Source organism: Prionailurus viverrinus, unplaced genomic scaffold, assembly GCF_022837055.1.
Source record: "Prionailurus viverrinus isolate Anna unplaced genomic scaffold, UM_Priviv_1.0 scaffold_40, whole genome shotgun sequence".
NCBI classification, from domain to species: domain Eukaryota; kingdom Metazoa; phylum Chordata; class Mammalia; order Carnivora; family Felidae; genus Prionailurus; species Prionailurus viverrinus.
The window spans coordinates 4,283,020-4,306,383 of record NW_025927608.1 but is presented as its reverse complement, the minus strand read 5'-3'; the positions used below and the strand labels follow the sequence as shown (position 1 = coordinate 4,306,383).

The 23,364-nt window shown below is 47.3% G+C and overlaps 1 protein-coding gene across 2 annotated transcripts in view; it reads right to left on the bottom strand.

The window, feature by feature from the left end:
• Positions 1-20,395, bottom strand: part of IREB2 (iron responsive element binding protein 2) — a 46,923-nt gene extending 26,528 nt beyond the window's left edge. Inside the window, exons 1-5 of one of the 2 annotated variants that reach the window (XM_047846663.1) lie at positions 19,933-20,395; positions 18,609-18,698; positions 5,693-5,858; positions 4,013-4,150; positions 2,862-3,080 (exon numbers count right to left, since the gene is read on the bottom strand). In XM_047846663.1, coding sequence (XP_047702619.1) covers positions 2,862-3,080; positions 4,013-4,150; positions 5,693-5,858; positions 18,609-18,698; positions 19,933-19,951 — 632 coding nt within the window. In that variant the 5' untranslated portion in view covers positions 19,952-20,395. The remainder of the gene's footprint in view (positions 1-2,861; positions 3,081-4,012; positions 4,151-5,692; positions 5,859-18,608; positions 18,699-19,932) is intronic. The other variant, XM_047846662.1, reaches the window with a different exon arrangement.
• Positions 20,396-23,364: the final 2,969 nt, after the last annotated feature.

Genomic DNA, 23,364 nt, shown 5'->3' with positions numbered 1-23,364 from the left:
TTCTGTCTTATGTAGAAGTATATGGACTATAAACATATCTTACATAAATTATTTAAACTAAGAGATAAAAAACAATCCACCTCCAAACAGTAAATACTGTGCCACTTTTAGAAAGCTATTTTTATCTAACGGACATTTAAAAAATGATCTCTAGGGGCGCCTGGGCGGCTCAGTCGGTTGAGCGTCCGACTTCGGCTCAGGTCATGATCTCACGGTTCGTGGGCTTGAGCCCCGCGTCAGGCTCTGTGCTGACAGCTCAGAGCCTGGGGCCTGCTTCTGCTTCTGTGTCTCCCTCTCTCTCTGCCCCTAACCTACTCACATTCTGTCTCTGTCTCTCTCAGAAATAAACATTAAAAAAAAAAAAAAAATTTTTTTTTTAAATGATTTCTAGCAGTGTTAAGGTACTTCGCCTGCCAGCTGGCGATTGTCAACTAGAGTATCAATATGACTTAAATTATACACGTTCTCCAGGGTCCAGAAAATTACAGTTGTTTGTCAACTTAAAAAACAAACAAAAAGAAACAGGGCTCCTGAGTGGCTCAGTCAGTTGGGTGTCCAACTGCGGCTCAGGTCATGATCTCATGGTTCATGGGTTCGAACCCCACGTCGGGCTCTGTGCTGGCAGCTCAGAGCCTGGAGCCTGCTTCGGATTCTGTGTCTCCCTCTCTCTCTGCCCCTCCCCTGCTCACACTCTGTCTCTCTCAAAAATAAACAAACTTTAAAAAAATTTTTTAGGGGCGCCTGGGTGGCGCAGTCGGTTAAGCGTCCGACTTCAGCCAGGTCACGATCTCGCGGTCCATGAGTTCGAGCCCCGCGTCAGGCTCTGGGCTGATGGCTCAGCGCCTGGAGCCTGTTTCCGATTCTGTGTCTCCCTCTCTCTCTGCCCCTCCCCTGTTCATGCTCTGTCTCTCTCTGTCCCAAAAATAAATAAACGTTGGAAAAAAAAAAAAATTAAAAAAAAAAAAATTAAAAAAAAATTAAAAAAAATTTTTAATAAAAAAATGAGTAAACATTAAAACCAAAAAAACAGACGGGCGCCTGGTGGCTCAGTCCGTTCATCGTTCGACTCTTGATCTCGGCTCAGGTCACGGTCTTGCAGTTCATGAGATCGAGCTCTGCGCCGGGCTCTGTGCTGACACTGCGGAGCCTGCTCAGGATTCTCTCTCTCTCTGACTCTCCTCTGCCCACGCTCTCTCAAAATAAACATTTTAAATTAATAAAAATAAACAAAAATAAGTAAAATAAAACAAAGGTCATGTTGCTGCATGGTCACTCGAAGCCACAGTGCATGTCTATGTGCTTCTTCTCAGGGCTCAGGGAGCACAGCTCAGTTCCCACAGCGAGCAAGGCTCCAGAGCACCCCCCTCGTTAGCTCAGAGCCGGACTTCGAGTTAGGCGGCAGTTTCAAGGGCCAAGTGTACACTCTCAGCTCTCTGGCTGGGCCTCTGAGAAACACCTCCCCGGGACACCGACGTGCACAGAAGAGCCACTATGTTCATACGGCCAGGGACCACAGTCAGCCCATCCGAATGCTGTATAATCTGGACTCAAAACTGAGGGGAAATGTTACAACAGATTGGATTTTTAATTAAAAACAGACCATCTCAGCACTTTGTACTGTGCCAATTACAAAAAGGCAGTCCAAAAAAAATCAATGGTGTTTGAATCAGGAAGTCTTCCTTTTCAGGAAACTGATTTCTGTGTAAGAAGAGATGTCAATCTCAAAAGTCAACCTGTATCTCACCATCAGGACAACTAGGTAGCAGGAACAAGGACTGATTACATAAAACTGTCATAACCTGATGGCAAAGGACCCACAGATCATCCTGAATTCTTAGCAAGGAAGAGGTCACTATTGACTGGAGGCCTCATTAAATATTGAGCGCCAACTTGTACAACTACCAAGAATTTGAAAGATCCAATTTAACGTATTAGTGGTGCTTAGGATAAAGTATGTGTGGATATTATTCTTAGCTATTCTAAATCTTAAATGTGTTAAAATTTTTAAAATTTGAAAAAGTAAAAAGTATGTCATTTTTTTTTAACTAAACTAAAAAAAAAAAAAAATTTTTTTTTTTTCAAGTAGGCTTCAAGCCCAGTGCAGAGCCCAACGCAGAGCTTGAACTCACGACCCTGAGATCAAGACCTGAGCTGAGATCAAGAGTCAGACACTTAACCAACTGAGCTACCCAGGTGCCCCATAAATTAAAAAAATGTTGACAGTCTCTTGACAGTAAAACAACTCTTAAAAGTAAGAGTTAAACTTTGAAAATTTCATAGCATATAAAAACTGAGGTATAGTTTTTTTAAAAAATTACCTATTAGGAAATTTTATCAACTGCTAAGAACAGAATTCTTTCCTGGGCAGGTCCACTACTTCCCATGGCACCATATAGGCAATTATCTACCTCAGAAGGCTCGTTAAGTTTGTAATCTACAACAATCATAATATTCTTAACACCGAGCTCTTTATGCGATTGGAAAAAGCAAGAAGTCTGAAACTATAAATAGGGAATTCACAAAAGAAACATGAACGTATAGTGAGCACACGAATGGTACAAATTCACTAAAATAAGAAATTCAAAGTTTAAGATGAGATCCCATTCTTCTGCCTACATTACTCACAAAAATTAGGTATATTTACAGAAAAACCTTCAGAAAGGTTCTGTTCTTCCTAAGGAGAAGGAGGCACTGGTCTTTAGAGACTACCATTTTAATTAACTTTGCTTCTCTCAGCACAACAGGAAGCACACGTATGGAAGTGAGGCTACCTAACAGGGACAGAAGGGAAGGAGACTGGTGAGATTTCCTTAACTAAAACATAACCTGGCTCGGATCAGTATGTTTAGAAAATCCCATACTCAGGCACTGGTTGCAAATGAAAAGGACATAGGATGGGTGTGTTCTCGATCTGCGAAGAAAATTTTCCTGAGCTCCGGCCTGGTTCTCCAGAATCACAGGATCCTCGGCAGGCGGTCTGGCCTCTGCAGGGAGCCTTCTTAGGCTGCGCTTTGAGTGGAGAGAGCTTTCCTGCTTTCTGCGGCTCACCACCTCCAGGATTTGGAGCATTCTGTATTGCACTAGCATTCCAAAAGAGGAAACAGAATAAAACCATCGTAAAGTGACACAAATGTAGCTTTTCAAAACGCACACAGTTTGGCAATGGCATGTGGAATTAACTAAATGTTGTTCAATGTTAATACAGCATTTAATTCAGGTTTCAAAAACAAATCTCAGATTGCAAAAATATAATAATAATAAAATAAAACAAAAACAAAAAACTCCAATAGGTCATTTAAGTTTACGGAGATGACAGCACAACTCTGCATGCCCAATAAAATCATTTCACACACTTCCGTAATAATCGCGCTTCTAGCAAACACCTAACTAGGTCCTCTTCCCATCTATCAACTCAAGAGCAGCACAGAGCCACAGTGCTAATCTCAAGGGCGAGAGCACTCAGGGGCTGGGACAATCCCGTCTCGCTACCAGGCTCCAGGGGGTGAGAAAGCAAAAGCCAGCACATCGCAACACAATCAGGTCTTCTCTAGTTTGACCTTGGTCACAGGGACCTTCCACGCAGAACATATGTATTTCAGGGGAAGGAAACAGAGTTTTAGCAAGCTCTGTGATTTTAATCACCAATTACCTAAAGACATTCATGGTTCACATCTTTAGATTCTCTCTCTCGAAGGCCAAGTAGGTTAAAAAACGAAAGAAAATGAAGATGAATTCACATGGGCACTCCACAAAGCAGGTTCTAGGCTCAAACGTTTCTATCAAAAATGGCAGAATTCTACAAACATGAGTATCATTTGAAATTCAGACCGAGTTAAAAAAATTCACCAGTACGTACACTTCACCAGCTTTTCCTTTCATACATGAGTGGGTACTACCTCGCGCCCCGTACTCAGGCTTAACTGTCTCTACTCCCCTTCTTCTCACCACACAGCCCCACCGGGCTGGCTGTCGATTAACTCGCACGGCTGTCTGCACAAGTATCTGCTCTTACCATTTATTGAAGTCGATCTGTAAAGAATGGTCAACTGTGAGATCTGTCGGACGGGCAGGGTGGACTTTCTTAGGGTCGCCTCCAAGAACTTTCACTGCCTCCCTCATAGCAGCAAAGTCCACCATTGCTGGTATTCCACTACAAAGTAAAGAAATGAAAATTATGGCTCACGCTCTTCTTTCATATGCTCAAATAATACACATCTATTCACTTTTACATTTGAAAGTATCCCTTTCTGGTTTGCATTCGTGTTAGATCACGTACTTGTTACCCAAAGTTAGACATATCCTGTTTAATGGGAATTAAACATTACCTGAGAACGTGAGTGCTTGGGGGCAGACACACCAAAAATAACGAGACATGATTTTTAGAGACATAAGGCAATCTCAAGAACTGTCTACGGAATTCTCTCCCTGTCTTAAATTCTGACACCCCGCTCCCTCCCTTCGCCCTGGCCCCATGCCCTTCCTCTCAGTGCCTGTCCACTACTCCAAAGCTCTCCACGAGACATACGTGTCTCCGGCTGACCACACAACAAGCATTCACCACATGCCTTCAGTGTGCCAGACACCAGTGACACAGGCTGGTCAGAGACAGCGCCTCCTCTCAGGAGTCCGCACAACAGTAACACAAGGACTAATACGGCAGCAAACAGAGGGTACAAAGCAGTGGCACACGAACCAGACTTGGGTGGGGGTGAAGGAGATGTTCTTGATTATCTAGCTAACTTCTATACCTCCCTTGAAACTCAGCTGAAGATTAACTCTTCCAATTACTAATCCCTGGACACCCAGATCAGGCAAAGTCTTTCAAGCCGGGGTCAAACGTTTTCGCTTGAATTCTAAGTGTGACAGAAACCCACTAGTATATGGGGGCATGACGCGACCCTAGTTAACATTTTTAATTAAATCATAATATGCTGTGCAAAGACAACTACCGACTCGGAAGTGTGCAAGCAGGGACACAGGCTAGAGACCGTAACAGCTGTAGTCCAGGTGAGAGAGAACGGGGCCAGGACCAGGATAGTGGTGGAAATGGTAAGAGGACACGTCTGAAAGGTAGAGTCCGTGGAGCTTGTGGACAGCGTGGATTACACACAGTGGGAAGAGAGGGGTCAAGGTCAACCCCTGGATCTCTGCCCTACATGCATGGAGGCTATAGGGCATTTCCTGCGACAGAAGAGACCTGGAAAGGGACAGGTGTGGCTGCTGGGCAATCAATCTCTGGATGTGCTAAGTCTGACAAGCCACTCACTAGCTAAAGACAAGCAGGCAGTTCAGCAAAAAGAGTTTTCCGACAGAGTGTGTAAGAAAAAAGTGCCTACTTTTTAATGAATTTATTTAGTTTAGAAAAGACAATTCTTTAAATTTATAGACTGATCTTCAGAATTAAAAACTGCAGAGCCAACCATCACGGAGTTTGAATTTTAAGAAGGAAATGTTCAGAAGCCCTGGATGGCTCAGTCGGTTGAGCGTCCAACTCTTGGTTTCAGCTCACGTCCTGATCTCATGGTTCATGGGCTCGAGCCCCACATCAGGCTCTGCACTGTCAGCTCAGAATCTGCTTGAGATTCTCTTTCTCCCCCCCTCCAACCCCCCTCCCAGCGCATGCTCTCTCTCTCTCCCTTTAAATAAATAAATACTTTTTAAATAAATAAAAAGGAAATGCTCTACCACTCACGTAAAATCTTGAAGAAGAACACGGGCTGGGAAAAAGGGCACTTCAACATTGCGTTGTTTGGTTTTCCAGTCTAAGATGTTCATGACATCCTGTTCTTTCATCAGAAAGCCGTCACAGTTCCGCACAGCAGCTTCCAACAGGACCCGTATTGAGTAAGGCAGGACATCTGATTCAGGAGAGAAGATCACTATTAACAAGGGAACAGTCTTACCTACGTACTGTAAAAATCACAACAGCAAAAAGTTAAAGACAGGGATGCGCTGTTTTCTAAATTAAAAAAAACTGAGTAAACACGGAGGAAAACACTGTTCACGTTAATACCAGGCTTTCTATAAATTCAACTTTCCTATATGTAAGCCAAGGTTCTGAAGAAACTCTTCATACAAGAGTTGCACTGATTTGGGTACACGAGCCAGACAAGTATCTAATATTCAGGGAAGACCAAGAAAAACTGAAATGCACAGAAAATCAGAATTAAATACAATAATTAAAACATCCCTAAACTGTGTAAAAGTCTTTAACAAATTTTTAAAAATTCCCATTGAGGGGCACCAGGGTGGCTCAGTTGGTTAAGTATCTGACTTTTTTTTTTTTATTTTTTTTTTTTAATGTTTTATTTATTTTTGAGACAGAGAGAGACAGAGCATGAACGGGGGAGGGGCAGAGAGAGAGGGAGACACAGAATCGGAAGCAGGCTCCAGGCTCTGAGCCATCAGCCCAGAGCCCGACGCGGGGCTCGAACTCACGGACCGCGAGATCGTGACCTGAGCTGAAGTCGGACGCTTAACTGACTGAGCCACCCAGGCGCCCCTCTGACTCTTATCTTGACTCAGGTTGTGATCTCACAGTTCTTGAGCCCCAGGGCAGGCTCTGCGCTGACAGTGTGGAACCTGCTTGAGATCCTCTCTCTCGCTCTCAAAATAAATACACATTTAAAAAAATAATGTAGAAAGTGCTTTTGTTACTATGGCTAGAAACCAAAATTTTCAAGAGTAATGATACAGAAGTATAAAATCAGAGTAGCTAAGTTAAAAAAACAAAAAAAAAACACCTTACATTTCAATTGGAATCACAGATATAAACTCATCTTTTTCTCTTTCTAGAAAAATATGTATTTCCTAGCTCCGCTCAGTGCAAATGCCCCCAACAACGATGATCCAATAGTAATACACCCCCAACCATTCAGCCTGCTGTATACTAAATGCTATTTTCCCAACTGGAAGAAGACACCCGAGTTCCTTGGAGAAACGGTCAGTCCCGCGTTTGGGAAAGGGCACGGACAACGCGGGCCCAGGACGTCCTGTGTCAGAACCAAAGGAAGCAAAGGAAACTGATGAGTCAGTTTGATAATCAAAATGAACAATGACAGAAACTGCATCAAATACAAAAACAGCCCTTAGTTCATAATGACTCTTCAGCCGTGCAAGCTGCTAGAGAAGTCATTACCCTGAAAACTCACAAAAGGGAGAAAATCACTCATTAAGCTCGTCCTTCCTGATTTCAAGTAACCAAATAGTTCATGAAGACCAAGTCCCTCCATGCAGAAGTAAAGCTAATAAAAACAGAAGGGGAGTGACAGAATTCGACAACACCTAACGAGCAATCTGGACAAGGCTCCGGTGCTCGGGGATACGTGAGCGGAACTCACAAGGGACCAAGCAAGTGGATGTCAACTATGACTGCTTAGCATCACTGAAAGCACGACGTCAGAGAGAGACATCACCTGCCTCCTGATGAGAAAACACAAGCCCCAAGTGACAAGGGTTCTCGCAAAAATGCATACGTACACAAGCCTGATCCAATCAGCCAGCCAGCCCTCACTTCCAGTCAACGGGAGACACAGCGGTGGCGCCAAAGTGAAGTGAAACCATGGAGAAGCCGTCAGCCAAATCCAGAACGCAGTACCTTCTACAGAGGAACAAACATGGTTTCTTCCACATAAAGATGGCGTGGAAAAAGGAAAGAGGAGAATTATAGACCAAAGGAGATTTAAGAGATGTAATAACCAAATGCTATATGTGGCTCCGATTTGGACACCGTGTGTACAAATCCACTGTAGAAGTTTATTTTTGAGATAATCAGGAAAACCTGAATACGGACCAGGTTTTACGTCATATTAAGAAATTTCTGTTAATTTTGTTAGGTATAATGAAGGCGCTGAGTGTTATTTAAAAAAAAAATTAATGTTTATTTTTGAGAGAGAGAGAGAGAGAGAGAGAGAGAGACAGTGTGAGCAGGGGAGGGGCAGAGAGAGAGGGAGACACAGAATCCGAAGCAGGCTCCAGGCTCTGAGCCTGACATGGGGCTCGAACTCATGAATCATGAGATCATGACCTGAGCTGACGTCAGATGTTTAACCAACTGAGTCACCCGGGAACCCTACTGAGAGTATTACCTTTTAAGGTCCTTTTCAAAGGTCAGAGATCTAGGTTACACAATGGTGAAATATTTTAAACAAAAGATCGGCAAAATGTCAATCTGGGTTACTGGGTTTTCTCCCTACTTTTAGGATTGAGATTTTAACTCCACAAGTTGGAGATGAAGAAGTTGTGAGGGAAGAGACAAGGGCCACACAGCCAGAAACACAAGACTGAGAGCCTGTACCCGCTCTTACTGTAGGTCTGACCGGAGGACAGGGACTCGAGCGGATTCGTGTTCTGCCTGACAACAGAACACCAGACACCTGACAGAGATGTGGCATCAGGCTCACGTGCAGCCCTCAACCCTACAACTAAGAGTAGTTCTGGAGAAATGTTAGTTCTCATCCTACCTCAGTCAGAAACAGAACAAAGTCCCCCAAATCAAGAGGAACTGCAGGGGAGAAAATTTTCTATTAGAACATTTGGAAATAATGAGAAGGGAAACATCACAAAAGCAAATACACAAGATCAGTCTTGGATACGGCTAATTATTCTGGAAAAACAGTATCGGGAATATTTTTTGTTTGAAGATCTTCATAGAAAGCATTTAATCACATTTGTAACAACATATGACAAACTCCAGCGAAGTATCTCCATTTCCTTTGAAACCCACTGAGATAATAATAAAGAGATAAAATTATGAACAGGAACAAAGAGAGAAGCAGAACCGAACAAATTTACGAAGACAGCGCAGGGACGATGGACAGACCCAGAGGAGGGGCAAGGGGAGCACTGGGCCGCAGGCAGCCCGGGCCTTCGCAGGGGCAGCGTGAGGGGCTCAGAGGCAACGGGACAGAGCTTTCCGAGCTCCCAGTGAGGATGGTCTCCGACCTAGAGCTCTCTGCGCAGGCCAGCCCTCAATCAAGTGTGCAGGCGGCAGACGCCGTCCTCCCCAGAGGAACACAAAAGCACACAGTCCGGGACGTGGGTCTGTAGCACAGGCAAGAATGGGGACCCTTCCGGGCCAGGCTGTGGCCGTGCAAGTCACTTGACTTGCGGTCAGTGTCCCGTGGGGCAAAGAGCAAGGCCGGGGGGGGGGGGGGGGGGGGACGCTGCCAAGAGGAGGGGAAAACTGGGGAGCCTGGGTGTTTCAGTCGGTGAAGTGTCCGACTTCAGCTCAGACCATGATCTCGCAGTTTGTGGGCTTGAGCCCCACATCAGGCTCTGTGCCTGTTTCAGATTCTGTGTCTCTCTGTCCCTCCCCTGCTCATGCTTTCTCTCTCTCTCAAAAATAAAAAAAAAATAATAATAAAAATATTTAAAAAACAAGAGAGAGAGAAGGGGGAAAACTAACTGCCAGACCACCTAAGGGTAGGGTAGAGGGTAGAGTTCTTCTGGAAGTTGTGGAGAGGAATTATTGACAAAGACTCAGAAGACTCGGTGAACAAAAAAAGACCATCATTACTTCCAGGAAAAAATACAAAGTCGCAAGTGACGAGACGCAGTCATCACCTGCTATGTGGCCTGGCCGGAACATTTACAGCCGTGATAACCTAAGTGTGGACTACAGACTTGGCCAAAAATTGTAACTGTAATAACTAAGAAGTACATGGGATATATGGAAAAGGAAAGTGCCAACTTCTTATTTTCCCCAACAGAAAGTTAGTGAAGTCTAAAACTGGAAAATCAAAAACCAGGGGCACCTGGTGGCTCAGTTGGTAGAGTGACTCTCGATCGCACGCTTGCGAGTTTGAGCCCCACGTCGGGTGTAGAAATTACTTAAAAAAAAAAAAAAACTTTAGAAAAAAAAAGAAAAAGAAAACAGCTATATAAGCAAGGCGATTTACTAACGTGGAGGAGATCATCGTGAGAAATAACCATGGGAACGAAAAGATCTCTGCAGAGCAGAAATGGAGGGCGGCGCAAGGGCTACTGTTTAGTCATGATCTTAGCGACCTCCAGGTTTTTGATTCATCGTTCATCATTTGAACGTTAACATTAAATTTAAAAGCAGCTGTCAAATAAGAGTGCTTTAAAAACAAAAGGAGTCACAAACGTCAACTGGACAGCTGTCACTAACAAGCACTAACTTGCAAATCTGCCTGAATCTGTAGTAAGTACCAGCGGCCGACTGTGACAAAGACAGGCGCATCCGACCCGTCCGACAGAAACAACTGCTCATTTCTCTCCGGCCTCACTTCCAGCTGGTCCCCAAGACGGTACTAGGATCTCCCCCCCCCCCCCCCCCCCCCCCGCCGGCATCCACGGTCGCGCCACCTTCCACACCGGAGACCGGCTGTTGTGTGAGCGGCAGAGCGTGGCGGAGGCGACAGCACGGACTTCAAAGGCCACCTACGAAAGTTCTCCAGCCTCGGCCTTGCTCTCCCGGACTCACTCCGGGGGAAGCCAAAGCCCGTTCCGAGGGCAATCCCAGGGCAGCGAGGAGAGGCCCGTGAGGGAGAAAACCGGGGCCCGGGGCCAGCGTGCGAGTGGGGCTGCACTGCCCCGGGGGCAAACCCTCCGGCCCCAACCTCCTGAGAGGCCCCGGCCGCGACCATTCAACCGAGCCACCCTCGGGTCCTGACCCACAGGAGCCAGGAGAGGTTAACGCGTGTTTACACACGTCGTCCTTTAGGCCCAACGCTTTCGGGCTGTTAGGCAGCAAAAGGTCCTACAATTCTCTTCCTCAACTACTCTCACAATGACACACGCAGTTATTTATTCAGGACCCACCAAGGAGAGAGGTTGAGGCGCTCTGCCTACGTCATCTCGTTCAATCCTCAAAGCGAGCCTCTAGGTAGACAGCCCAGAGCCAGAGCCAGAGCCTCAGCGGGTAGCCTAGCTGGTGTGGAAACCCGGGTGCAGACGCTCTAGTTAACCCCACACCCCCCCCTCTGAAGCAGGTGCAAAGTTCAGGAAGGCCCCCAGGGTCTCCTTCCCTTTCTCCCTACGCCCTCCACGCGCACAGTCCTGCTCCGACCAAACCATCTTTGATTAAAGTCCGCGCACCTCAGGGCCTTTCTGATCCCCACTCACCTGGGCGGTTCTCCAACACGGTGGAACTTCACCTTCTCTGTCCCCCTCACCTTCGCACTTCAGGCCCTACTCGCTTCCCAGACCCCCCACTCACTCGCCCCTTCGTTCTTTCATCCTAGCGGCCGCCAAAACACCAACGTGTCCTTCGGGCAGTGAACCCCACACCACTTTCCTAAGAACTCTTCTTTCTGTTTCAAAAATAACATCGCCGTTGGGGCGCCTGGGTGGTTTGTCCAGTCGGTTGAGCGTCCTACGCTTGATCTCGCCTCAGGTCATGATCTCAGAGTTTGTGAGTTCGAGCCCCGTATGGGGCTCTGCGCTGACAGCGCAGGCTGTTTGGGATTCTCTCTTTCTCCCTCTCGGCCCCTCCCCTGCTCACTCTCTCTCAAAATGAACTTAAAAAAAATAGTAACTTTACTGAGGCATATTTTGCCCATCGTGAAAATCACCCTCTCCAAGCACACAATTCAATCCTAGATTTACCGAGTTGTACAATCAGCACCTGTTCTAGAACATTTCATCACTCCATCGGCCCCTCCCACCCATTGGCAGTCCCTGTCCTCTCCTCTCCCACCTCAGGAAGCCACACAGCCACTTCTGTCTCTAGCTCTGTTGTCTCTGGCTCATTCCATACTGACAGAATCATACAATCAGGTCTCTTAGGGTGTCTGGCTTCCTTCACTGAGCGTGCTCCCGAGCGCGTCCACGCAGTAGCACGTATCTGGAGACAATTTCTTTCAACTGCTGAAGAGTATTCAAGGTGTACATGCCAAATTTTGTCCATCCGTTCACGCACTGAAGGACAGTTACGTTGTTTGCAATATTTAGCCATCGTGAATAACGCCACTCGGATCATTTGCAGATCTTTGTGTGGATAACTGTTTTTATTTCTCTTGAGAAGATTCCTAAGAATAGAATTGCTCGGTCATATGGTAAATGTATGTTTAACATTTTAAGAAACTGCCAAGCGGTTTTCCAAGGGGCTGCACCACTGTACGTTCCAGCAATGTACGAAGGTCCTTCATCTGTTTTTTATGGAATACCCGTTCCAGGGGGTGTGAAACAGCTCGATAGGGTTTTAATGGCGGTGACACGTGAAGGAGGGAGAGAAAAAGAAACCCACAGTAACGGGATAAACTGGAAGCAGCGTGAATACGTGCTGCAGCCTCGGCTGGGTCCTCCCTGTTCACCCAGAGGTTCTGCCGCGTCTCTCATGCCTGTCTCCCCGACCTCCCCAATAACCCGCACGTCGTCCACTCTCCTCGTCCAAGACCCGGCCCCACACCCCACCGCAACCCGTCCCGCTACACCCAGGCGCACGGCCACCTCGGGGTTATTCCTGCCCCAAGAAGACGGCTGCGCAGCTCCCACTAAGTGCCAACCTCTCTGGAGGAGCTCTGCCTCCCGTCCCCGTGGGCACACCTCAGCACCCTGAGTCATCCGTCACCCTGTCTCCTTAGCCTGCGACCTGGCCCTTTCTTTCGGGTTCTTCCAATGAACAGCCTCTAGCTCCAGGTCACACACACACACGGCCTCCAAGTACTTCCTTCTTCAAACTCTCAGTGAAGCTTTCTGAGAGTCACTTAGATTCCCAACGTCCACTTCTCTAGACTTCCACACACTGTTCAGCCCACGCCAATCCGATTCGTATCCTCAAACGCCGACAAAACAGCCCCTCTCAGCAACACTCAACAGGGCTACTCATCCCTCCCTCCTGAAACTCTCCCGGACTAGTTCAACACCATTCCGCTCGTCTCTGTGTCTCCCGCCTCACATTTCAGCATGACTCTCGAGCACACGCAGTAATAGTTCCAGACTATTCTTTAAACAACGGTGAAACAGTGAATAGCCCTGGAAGACAGACAGCGCCTCCTTCTGGAGCAAAGGGCAGGCACGCCTACTCTCCATTACAACAGACCTGGGTTCCCTAAGTCCGAGCTCCCTTTTCGTAACACAACCATTCCGTGCGCGCGCATCACCTGGCCCTCTTCAGGGTCACCTGTAAGAACGGGGGCCTGCATGCTGGTGCTATGGATCCCGCTTTGCTGTGGGTAATAAGCCACCCGTTGTCGCTGAGAGTCTCGTGTCTTCCGTCAGCATCTATGAAAGTACGTCAGGATAACTTGTTAACTTGAAAGGAGGGTAAATTTTAGATCCTTTCCAGTCCTTAACACCTTCTGGCAGGACTGTGTTTCCTGGCCAGACTCTACTCCTCTGCCTGATATATATATATGTAAAATATATGTATATAATATTTATGTATGTATGTATGTACATAAAGCAAGCTCTGGGTACCAACATGGAGCTCAAACTCACAACCCTGAGAACAAGAGTCACATGCCTGGGGCGCCTGGGGGGGGCTCAGTCGGGTAAGCGTCCAACTCGTGATCTCGGCTCAGGTCGTGATCTCATGATTCACGGGATCGAGACCCGTGTCAGGCTCTGCGCTGATCTCTCTCTCTCTCTCTCTCTGAATAAGCAAATAAACTTTAAAAGAGTCACACGCTCTATTCGCTGAGCCAGCCACGCCCCAGTACTTTAGACTGCAGTCCAGACTGAGAAAGAGGGCTAAGGGGGTGAAGAACCCACTGGAGTAGCTAGGGGGTGGACCTAAAAACCCTGGTCAAGGCCAGAGGCCTGGACCAGTTCTACGAAGTCTTGTAGCCCCCTCAGATCTGGCAACAGGATTAACTCCTATCTGTGTCTGATTAGAGTCAAGGTATCGTTTCTGTCTCTAACTAGTACTAGGCGGGACAGATTTCCAATAAAGAAGTGTGACCTTTAAAACACACGCACACACTACTGCCATGAATGAAATTTAAGAAGGCAGAGAGAAGATTCCTGCTTCTTCAAGACTATTTTCGCCCACTAACTGACAAGGTGGAGAAAATAAGAAAAGCAGCACCTATTATGGAGGAAAGCGCACACACGTGCACTGTCCTCAGGCACCCCTGGCAGGCACACAACCCGGCACCAGCTGCTAACCCAACAGACACGCTCTGTCACACTGTGCAAACCGCCACCCGTGGTGCGGACGGCCCTCTGTGTCCCAGGACCTCCCTGGCTGCCGCGCGCAAGCGAGAGCCAGGGCCGGACAGGTCAGTGACCTACAGCCTGAGGAGAAAAAAATACCCTAGGACAATGATGTCCCTGTCCCAGGGATTTGCAATCAGGACACAGAGTGACCAGAAAGGTGTTAAGAGCTAACCTAGAGACTGAGGCTGCCATCTGGGGCCACATCTAAAGTTAGCGGGCAAAGGACGCTGGGTTGCAATGAAGCAGAGGGGGGCAGAAGATTGGAGGGGGCAGAAATCTGAAGCCCTGAGAGGAAAAATAAAGAACTTCCTCAATTCTGGCCCATGTGCATTTTCTTGAGATACAGCCACCTTTCACCGGCCAGGGAGCTCTGCACTATTACGATAAATCTTTCTTCACTTGAGGTAGCAGGGGTCTGTTCTGTGCCACCCAAAAGGCCAAATCTAGAACACAAAACGTCAACAAAAGCAAAGTTAAAATCCACAGGCCCTTGGACAAAATGTGGAAGGGGAGTGAATATGCAGCTGTAGCTGAACAATAGTCAGGTACAAAAGTCGTAACAAAAGTCACGTTAGGTAAAAGTAACCCTCAGAAAGTTCTGCACCGTGTGTAAACTTTACAAGCAAACCATTTTGCTGCTAACCCAACTCACAGCCCTTTCCAGAGTCCAGTGCAGAGACAAGATCAGAAAACACGGACTTGTGTCCCTTCTAGCAAGAGAACTACTCCAGCAACAGACCTGTGACAAGCCAGCCGAGCTAGCTTAAAACCATAGGCGGAAAAAGTCAGCCACGGCTACAGTCTTAACTGGCTGGTAAAACAATCCTAACGTAACGACCAGCAGCGGCTACACTGGGCATCACGTGAAATGAGTAAGTGGGCTACAGAGACAGACGACTAGAGGGTAGACCCTCAAAAAGAAACACAGATAAAAAGACTGGCAGCCTTCAAGTGACAAGAACAGCCTCTGGCTTTAGAAATCCTGGTTCCCATGAGGACTGACGGCTTTCTTCCTTCGTCTTTGGATGTGTGGAAACCACATCTTTCCTGGAGTTTTTGGTCCTTAAATCAAGTTAAAGCCTGGAACACGCAGTACACAGTGAAAAAGAAAAATGCTGATGAAGGTGGAGGGAATGGCACGCTTTCAAACCAATGAAGCTAATGACAAGCTTGCATCAAAATTTAAATATCACACACACACACACAGCAGCTTTATTTATAAATAGGGAAGAGCTGGGAGAAGCTCACCCAACTATTATGCATTCACAGAGGCAGTACGGTGCAGCCGCCGGAGGCTGCTGGAGAGTACAGGTATCCTTGCTACCTGAACTCACGCTCCCAGACTCAGAAACCAGAGGATCAGATAGCAAGGGATACTCGTATTCCAAGGCATGGAAAGATGCTCATGATACAGCAAGTAAACAAACAGAGGTTACGAAACCGCACACACCGTCTATTTCTCTTAAAAGTAGCACATTTGTATGTATCTGTACCCACAGGTTAAAATGACAGTTGCGGCACTGCCTGAAGTGTTGTCTTCTTGCGTTTCTCATACCCAGTCTAATTTCTTATAAACCAAAAAACTCTCCTAAAAAATAGGCTTTTTCAGAGGCTAGGTTAGGATGTGGAAAAGTAAGCCTCGGCTCTACTACAGGACAGTAGTGAAGCAGTCAGGAAGGGAAAGAGGGTGAATGAGCTGGCCTGAAATAAAGAAGGGGCCCGGGGCTCTACTCCAGCCGAACACCCCGTGCTCAGCGACAGCTGCTCTGAAACGCTCACCACCGCCAGGCCAGTCTTTGCACTGTCCTCCCCCTTCCTCAACACTTTCCCTTCTGTTTGTTCTATTAACTGCTGACCGTTCTCACTCCCTATGTGCTGACTGTCCTGCATGACCCGTCTGTTCAGTATTAATTCAAGTCCTAGTTCCTTCAGAAAGCAGTCTGACTGTCCCAGGGAACAGCGATTTCTCCCCTCCTTGGAAACATCCAGAGATCTATGTAACAGAGTTACTCAAAATCTCGAAGGCTGTAGTCTGTGCATCGGAGCGCCTGAGAGGCAGCTCCCGATCACTAAAAAGGCGATTTGCCAAGGAACTTATAGAAGATCGAAGTGAAATCAATGTGCAGGATGTGTCCACTTCCATAAAGACACCATGAGTATAAACCTGGGAAGCAAAAAGATCAAACGGCAATAAAACAAAAAAAAAAAACCTCACAGAAGTGAAGTCATTTATGTTGTGCTCTATGGAAAGACAGACGGAGTAAGGAAGAATCCAGGCCGGCTCACTCCCCCAACCACTTCAACCCTTTCTCCCTTGCCACATCTACTGTAAAAGCTGGAAAGCCACCTATTCTGACCTTCAGCCTCCCCGAAGTGGACAGGGGCCACCGACCTGGCCAAGGAGATACAGGCAAAAGCAGAGGGCTTTTCTCCCTCTGCTGCCCTTCAAGCTGCCGAGGACATGGACAATGTCTGGAGGTGCAGCGGTTCTTTGTGACCAAAACAACGAAGGGAAAACAGAAAAAAAAAGAACCCTGGATCCTTGCTGGCACTGGTGCTATAAGGTCCCCGTCTGCCCAAATCTAGAGCTCCTGTTACACGGGAGAAACCACCTGTTTGCTGAAGTCACTGTACAGCAGGTTCTCAGCTCGACGCAGGCATTCCTGACACAGCATGCAGGGAGATCAGGAGAGGGGCTCGCAAGAGTTAAGTCATTACAGCTGTCATGCTCCACCTGGCAGGCGTCAGAATGAGGGACAGGAGCAGAGAAGACCGTGGTCCCAAACCCCGGTGACTACAAAGCGGGGTCCCCGAAGCACATCTCTGGAAGGCCATCCAACATGGTGCCTCCAGAAGTGCAACAAAGACTCTTTGTTCTGACGATAAACAAGCAAAACAACCCTCCACTGAAGCGACTCCTCTCTTCCCAAGTCACTTCTTTCCGATTTTATTCCCCCAAGTGAGGACTAAGAAGGTACTAATTATTAATAGACCTTTCCTAATAACCATTCCATGAATAAAACAGAGCTTTAATCCCATGGAAATAAAAACCAAATTTCTGTTTTGAAGGCATTTGTATTTACAGGTGTTTTATTATTTTTTTTCATGGTTATAAACACCTCGGTGTTCTGGAACTCAGTTATCCGGATGGCCACGAAAACTTATTTTCCAGAGAAAATTTAGCTTTTGTGTTATTAACCATTCTCTTTCAAAACATTTTAGTTATTTTTGATGGTTTCCTACTGATTGTCTGCATTTTCGAAATACAGGCCGTTTTCAAATGGGCACATTCCCACAAATTATCCACAGAAAGAATTCATACTTAATTTTTAAAATATCCGCACGTATGTTCTTTCAATCATTAAGCTATAAAATATGGGTTAAGAAACTTCTAGGCCAGAATCACTAGATATTTGAAAGTAAAGGGAAATAGAAGATCTTTCGTATACATAAGCACTTTAGCTGTTCCCTGTTCAAGATTTAAAAATTCACCATCACTGAAAGAATAAAAGAAACGTGAATTAAAGACATACGACACTAAGAAAACCACCAGCCTCTCCTAATACAAACCACCGCACCCCAAAGATGTAAGGTAAAGGGTACTGCTCCCATTTTGGAGAACCTTTTATTTTTAAAAGGCAACCTGGTTCTAAGACAGGTTTCTTCTCCAAAAATTGAAATATTCTCATGATGTACACGAAAAACTGCCAGTGGCAGTCTACAATATTTAGACACACCAAAATCTACAGGAAAATCACAAAAGCAATCTTCTGAAAGACTGTAAGAAGAAACGATTAAAAGAAAAGCTCCCTCCAAAATGCACCGCAATCGATTTCGCATTTATCTTTTCAGTAGTTTTCACTGAAAAATCCAAACAAAGAACACTCTTCCGAACAGGTCTTCTCTTCATTGGCTGGTTCAGTTTTCAAATGTCCATAGAGTCAAGACTTCCATCAGATACCCTAGGGTTGAGGCAAATTCAGTCTTCTGAGCTCTCAGTGAAGGGTTTGACCGTGGTCAGGCACCTGCAAAGGTCTGGCAACGGTGCTGGTGCACAGGCCAGGGCAAGCCATGCCCTGGAGAACAACTCACATCGGCGGGCCCTGTTGACGGTTCCGATTCAAGTACAGCAGGTAAAGAATGGTGGGCACTGTTCACGCGAAAAACTAAAGCATGGGTATGATAGGTATAGAATATCATCAGTCAGGTTTTGTTTTGTTTTTTTAAATAGTTTCTCTGCGGAAAAAAAACCCACTGCTAAATGAACTTACATTTTTAAATGAGAAGTTAAGGTATGGACTTATACCCTCCCTCAAACAAAAGTCCCAACAGGAGATTTTAAAATGTTACAGGTATGTGTAGGCTTACCTGTTACAACATGGTGGGAGTAAATTTAAAATTTCTTCAGCTGAGCTTAACAAATGCAGTTTTATTATTGGAAACTAAATCCCTCCCCCCCACCCCGAAAATTTAAGCAACATTACCATACTTGGTGCCTCCAAGTCTAGGTACATTGAAGAACTTCTTACGTGAGCTGTCATTTAATGTTTCGATAAGGTACTCAAAGGCGTATCCTGAAAAAAAATTATAGTTTCGTGAAACACAGCTACTAAGTACCTTAATACAAAGTGAAAACAAACACAAACCAGCTTTGTCCATTAAAATCTTCTGCAATGGTGAAAACGTTCCATATTTGCAGTGTCCAATAAGGGAGCCAATCAGCCACGTGTGGCTACCCGAAATGCAGCCATAGCCATGGAGGAAATGAATTTTAAAACTTAATTTTAATTAATTTCAACCTAAATAATCACGCACAGCTAGGGTCCACTGTATTGGACAACAAAGTTCAAAGCATGATTCTTGTCACATAAAAACAGGTGAAGTAACGAACTCCTGAAAGGTGGCAACAAAGAATACCCAGAGAGGAGAAATAAGAATGATTTAAATGATGTACAGGCGTTTGTTTGGGGGAGGCCCTGTCCTGAAAAATGCTAAGTACAGATAGAACACTCTGAGAACGCCACAATGACAAGGGTTGGGGTTTTTTGGTTTTTGGGGTGTTTTTTTTTTTTTTTTTCAAATAATCGAAACAGATTTTTACAGAGTGTTGGGCAACATGGATAAAATCAAAACCACACGAAAACAAGAAACTTGTCCGGTAAGACCCTGCCAGGTCTGCAGACCCAAAGTACAAACGAACAACAGAATTTCCCCCTAAAGGAGAGTGAAGCGAACCAAGAAGTCAGAGACCCGGGGGTCTCCGCGGAGCGTTCCCAGCTCGCAGCGTTCCCGGGAGCAGAGCCTGCGGATCTTTTGTGCAGACTCATCGCGGTGGGTGGGCAGGACCCTCGGCGTTAGCACCCCGGCCCACTGTGGGAGCGGGAGCGCGTCCTCCCCCGTGGAGGACGAAGACGGGGGGTGGGGGGTGGGGGGGACCCGCGCCGCAGTGGGTGCTCCGGGACCGGCCGACCGGAGCCCGGCCTTGACCGCTTCCCCCTCCCCCCACCACCACTCCGGGCCGGAGCCCGCGACACAGGGAGGGGCTCAGCCGAGCGGCGGGGGTCCACCCGCGGAGGCGCGAGCCCCCGGGAGGGAGACCCCGCCCCCACCCCGGCTCCGCAGACGGGGGCGGCCGGAAGGCAGGCGGCCCCTCCCGACCCCGGAGCCGCCGAGCAGCGGCCTCGGGCAAGCGGCGGGCCCCGCGCAGGCCGGCCGGCCGGGGCGAAGGCAGCGGGCCCGGGGCGCGCGGCCCGCCGGCCAGGCCCGGGCGAGCGGAGCGGGGAGGCGCGGCCGCGGGCGGAAACTGACCTGCAGCTGGGGCGTCCATCGCCGGCGACCATAGTATCCCTGCGGGGAGGGGGCCCGCGGGGGAAGGCGGGGGAGGCCGGGCGGGGAGAGGGAGGAAGGCGGGCGGGCCGGCGGGGGAGCAGGAAAGGGGCAGTCTCGCGCAAACACCGCGAGAGCCGCAGCGCCGGGCCGGCCAGCGCTCGCGGGATTTGCCGCCCAACTGTCGCGAGATCTTCGGACGAGGAAACAAAGAAAGACAAGGGGGCGGGGCTCCCGGAAGGCGGTTCTCCTGGCCCCGGAGCTAGAGTTACAGGGTTGTGGCCACCTCGGGTGTCCTACTGGGCTTGTGGGGTCGAGCGGCATGCGGGTTCCCGTGGGGAATCCCGGGAAACCCCGGGACACCAGGCGCAGGAAAGCCGCCTTGCCCTGCACACTGGCCTGGCTTCACCTGGGCGCTCAGGTGGAGCCCGCGCGCCTTCCAGGAGCCCCGGCCCGGCCGACTGCGGAGCGAGGTCTCTCCCTGCGTCCTTCCGCCTCCGCTCCTCGGGCTCTTGGCCCCCTCGGCCGCCGTACCAGCCTGTGGCAGCCAGGGCCCCGGAAAGGGCTGCATGGGCTCGTCCTGCCTCCCTCGCCCCCCCCCCCCCTCGCTACGGCCCCCACCCCCGGAACTGCCGGGTCCAGGTCGCGTGGCTGCACGTGCTGACCTCGGTTCTCCAGCCTTCCTGTCCTGAGGGGTGCCCTTTCTCTGCCCAGCTACTGAACGTCGGGGAATAAACAGATCCCAGGGCCCTGCTCTTGCGCCCCTTCTCTGAGCTCCCTGACCCACCTCACCGTTTCCCTTCCATGCTGATGCTTCCCAGTCCACCTCTAACCCAAACACATCTCCTAAGCCCAGAGGTGTGTATACTAGTACCTACTGGACTCGTCCACAGACACCCCAGACAAAATCTCCAAAACCAAACTCCTCATTTCCCCCCTAAAACCCACTATTGTTTTTGTACTGCCTGTCTCACTAAACGTACCACCATCCACCCAGTTGCCCAAGCCAGAAACCCGCCTGTCATCCTTGACCTCTGTACCTTTGATCCATGACCCAAGACCTGGCCATGAGTTTATTCACCTCTCCAACCATACTCCCCTGCTACCACTGGGGGCTAGATCTGAACGTTTCCTGTCTGGATGACTGTGACAATCTTCTCTAAAAGAACCCAGGACATGAGTGCTATTGTAATCTCCCTTTTCATGATGATAAACTCAGACTTAAGTAACTTACCCAACATTATCCAGGCGCCAAGTGCCTCAGGACTTGGACTCAGTTCAAATGGAGGAACAAGTCTACATGTTTAACTTCGTCCTTCACATGATCTGGTTGGTATCTCATACCTATTGTTCATACCCTTTTTCAGGGAGCTGATTTAGGCAGAATCACTTCTCTGTCACTGCAATAATTCAGTGTACATTAAAACTATACCCAAATTACTTGTATTTGTAAATGGGGTTAACTTTTAAGCTCAGAAAATTGTAGCAAATGTGTTATTATTTGTGTGTGTGTGTGTGTGTGTGTGTGTGTGTGTGACCCATCCTAAACATCTGGGAGTGTGTTCAGTGGGGGAGGTTGTCTGATTCTTGTGCAATTCTGTCCTGTGGAGCGCAGGTAATGTAACATTCATTAATTGCCAAAAGTGTGCCTCCACCATGGTAACAACCAGGAACACACTCCCATTTTCTGAATGTCTTGCTGAGAAGAACTAACTTAGATCAATCACCATGTGTTTGTGGCTGGACACACTGCCTTTCTTAAAAAAAAAAATTATTGAGATTCAATTCATCCATTTTAAAACCTTTGTGATAATTGTAGATTTAAATGCAGTTGTAAGAAGTAATAGAGACCCGCATAGTCTTCACCCAGTCTTCCCCAATGTAACAGTACAAAATCAAAATAGGAAATTGACATTGATACATTCCTTTGACCTCATTCAGATCTCAGCAGTCTTACATCGTCCACTCCTTTGCCAGGTGTACGTGATTTTATCACCCGTGTAGACTCGTATGACCATGGCCATACTGAAGATACAGAATGCTTCCAAGGATCTCTCTTGTTGCCCTTTTAGAATCATAGGGGCGCCTGGGTGGCTCGGTCGGTTAAGCATCCGACTTCGGCTTAGGTCATGATCTCACGTCCGTGAGTTCGAGCCCCGCGTCGGGCTCTGGGCTGACGGCTCAGAGCCTGGAGCCTGCTTCCGATTCTGTGTCTCCCTCTCTCTCTGCCCCTCCCCTGTTCATGCTCTGTCTCTCTCTGTCTCACAAATAAATAAACGTTAGAATCACACCCATTTTCCATCTAGGCTGCACTCCGTCATTCCTGAGCCCCTGCTCAACCACGAATCTGTTCTCCATTTCTATAATTTTGACATTTCAAGAATGTTATACTAATGGAACCGTACTGTGTATAACCTTTTGGGATTGACTTTTTTTTTTAAGTTTATTTATTTTGAGAGAGAGACAATGCAAACGGGGGAGGGGCAGAGACAAAGAAGGAAACAGAGAATCCCAAGCAGCCTCCATGCTGTCGGTGCAGAGCCCGACGAAGGGCTTGAACTCACGAACTGTGAGATCATGACCTGAGTGGAAATCAAGAGTTGGATGCTCAACCAACTGAGCCACCCAGGCACCCTAGGCTTTTTTTTTTTCTTCCACTCAGCATCATTCCCTAGAGGTCCATCCAGGTTGTTGTATCATTAACTTGTTCCTTTTTATCGCTGAGTAGTATTCCCTCGTACGACTGTTCCACAATTTATCCATCCCTCGTTGAGAAACATTTGCGCTGTCTCCCATTTGGGGCTATTATGAATAAAGCTGCCGTGAGCACCTACGGCAAGTTTTTGTATAAACGTACATTTCTATTTCTCTGTAATAAATGCCTAAGAATACAACTGTGGAGTTGTAATTGCATATTTCGTGTTTAAAGAAACTGCCAAACTTTCCTGAAGTGACTGTACCATTTTACATTCCTACCAGCAACATATGAGTGGTCCACTTCTACATTCTTGCCAGTGTTTGGTGATGTCGCTATTTTTTATTTTAGCCATTCTGATAGGTGTGAAGTGATAGCTCGCGTGCCTTTAATCGGTATTGCCCTAAGGTCTAGTGAAACTGAATACCTTTTCATGTGCTTCTTTGACATCTCTGTATCCTCTTTGGTGAAATGTCTGTTCATGTCTTTTGCCCACTTTGTAATTAGAGTGATTTTTTTTTCTTTTCTTTTTTTTTTTTTCTATTGACTTTTGAGAGTTCTTTATACATTCTAAACGTAAAGTCAAAATGTGGTCTTTTGTCAGACATGTGGTTTGAAAATATTTTCTCCCAATCTGTAGTAATGTTCGTTGCTTTTTCTCCCTCACACACTGCTTTTTGGACAGAATTGGAGTTTTCATTAGCAAGGAAGAAGAGGAA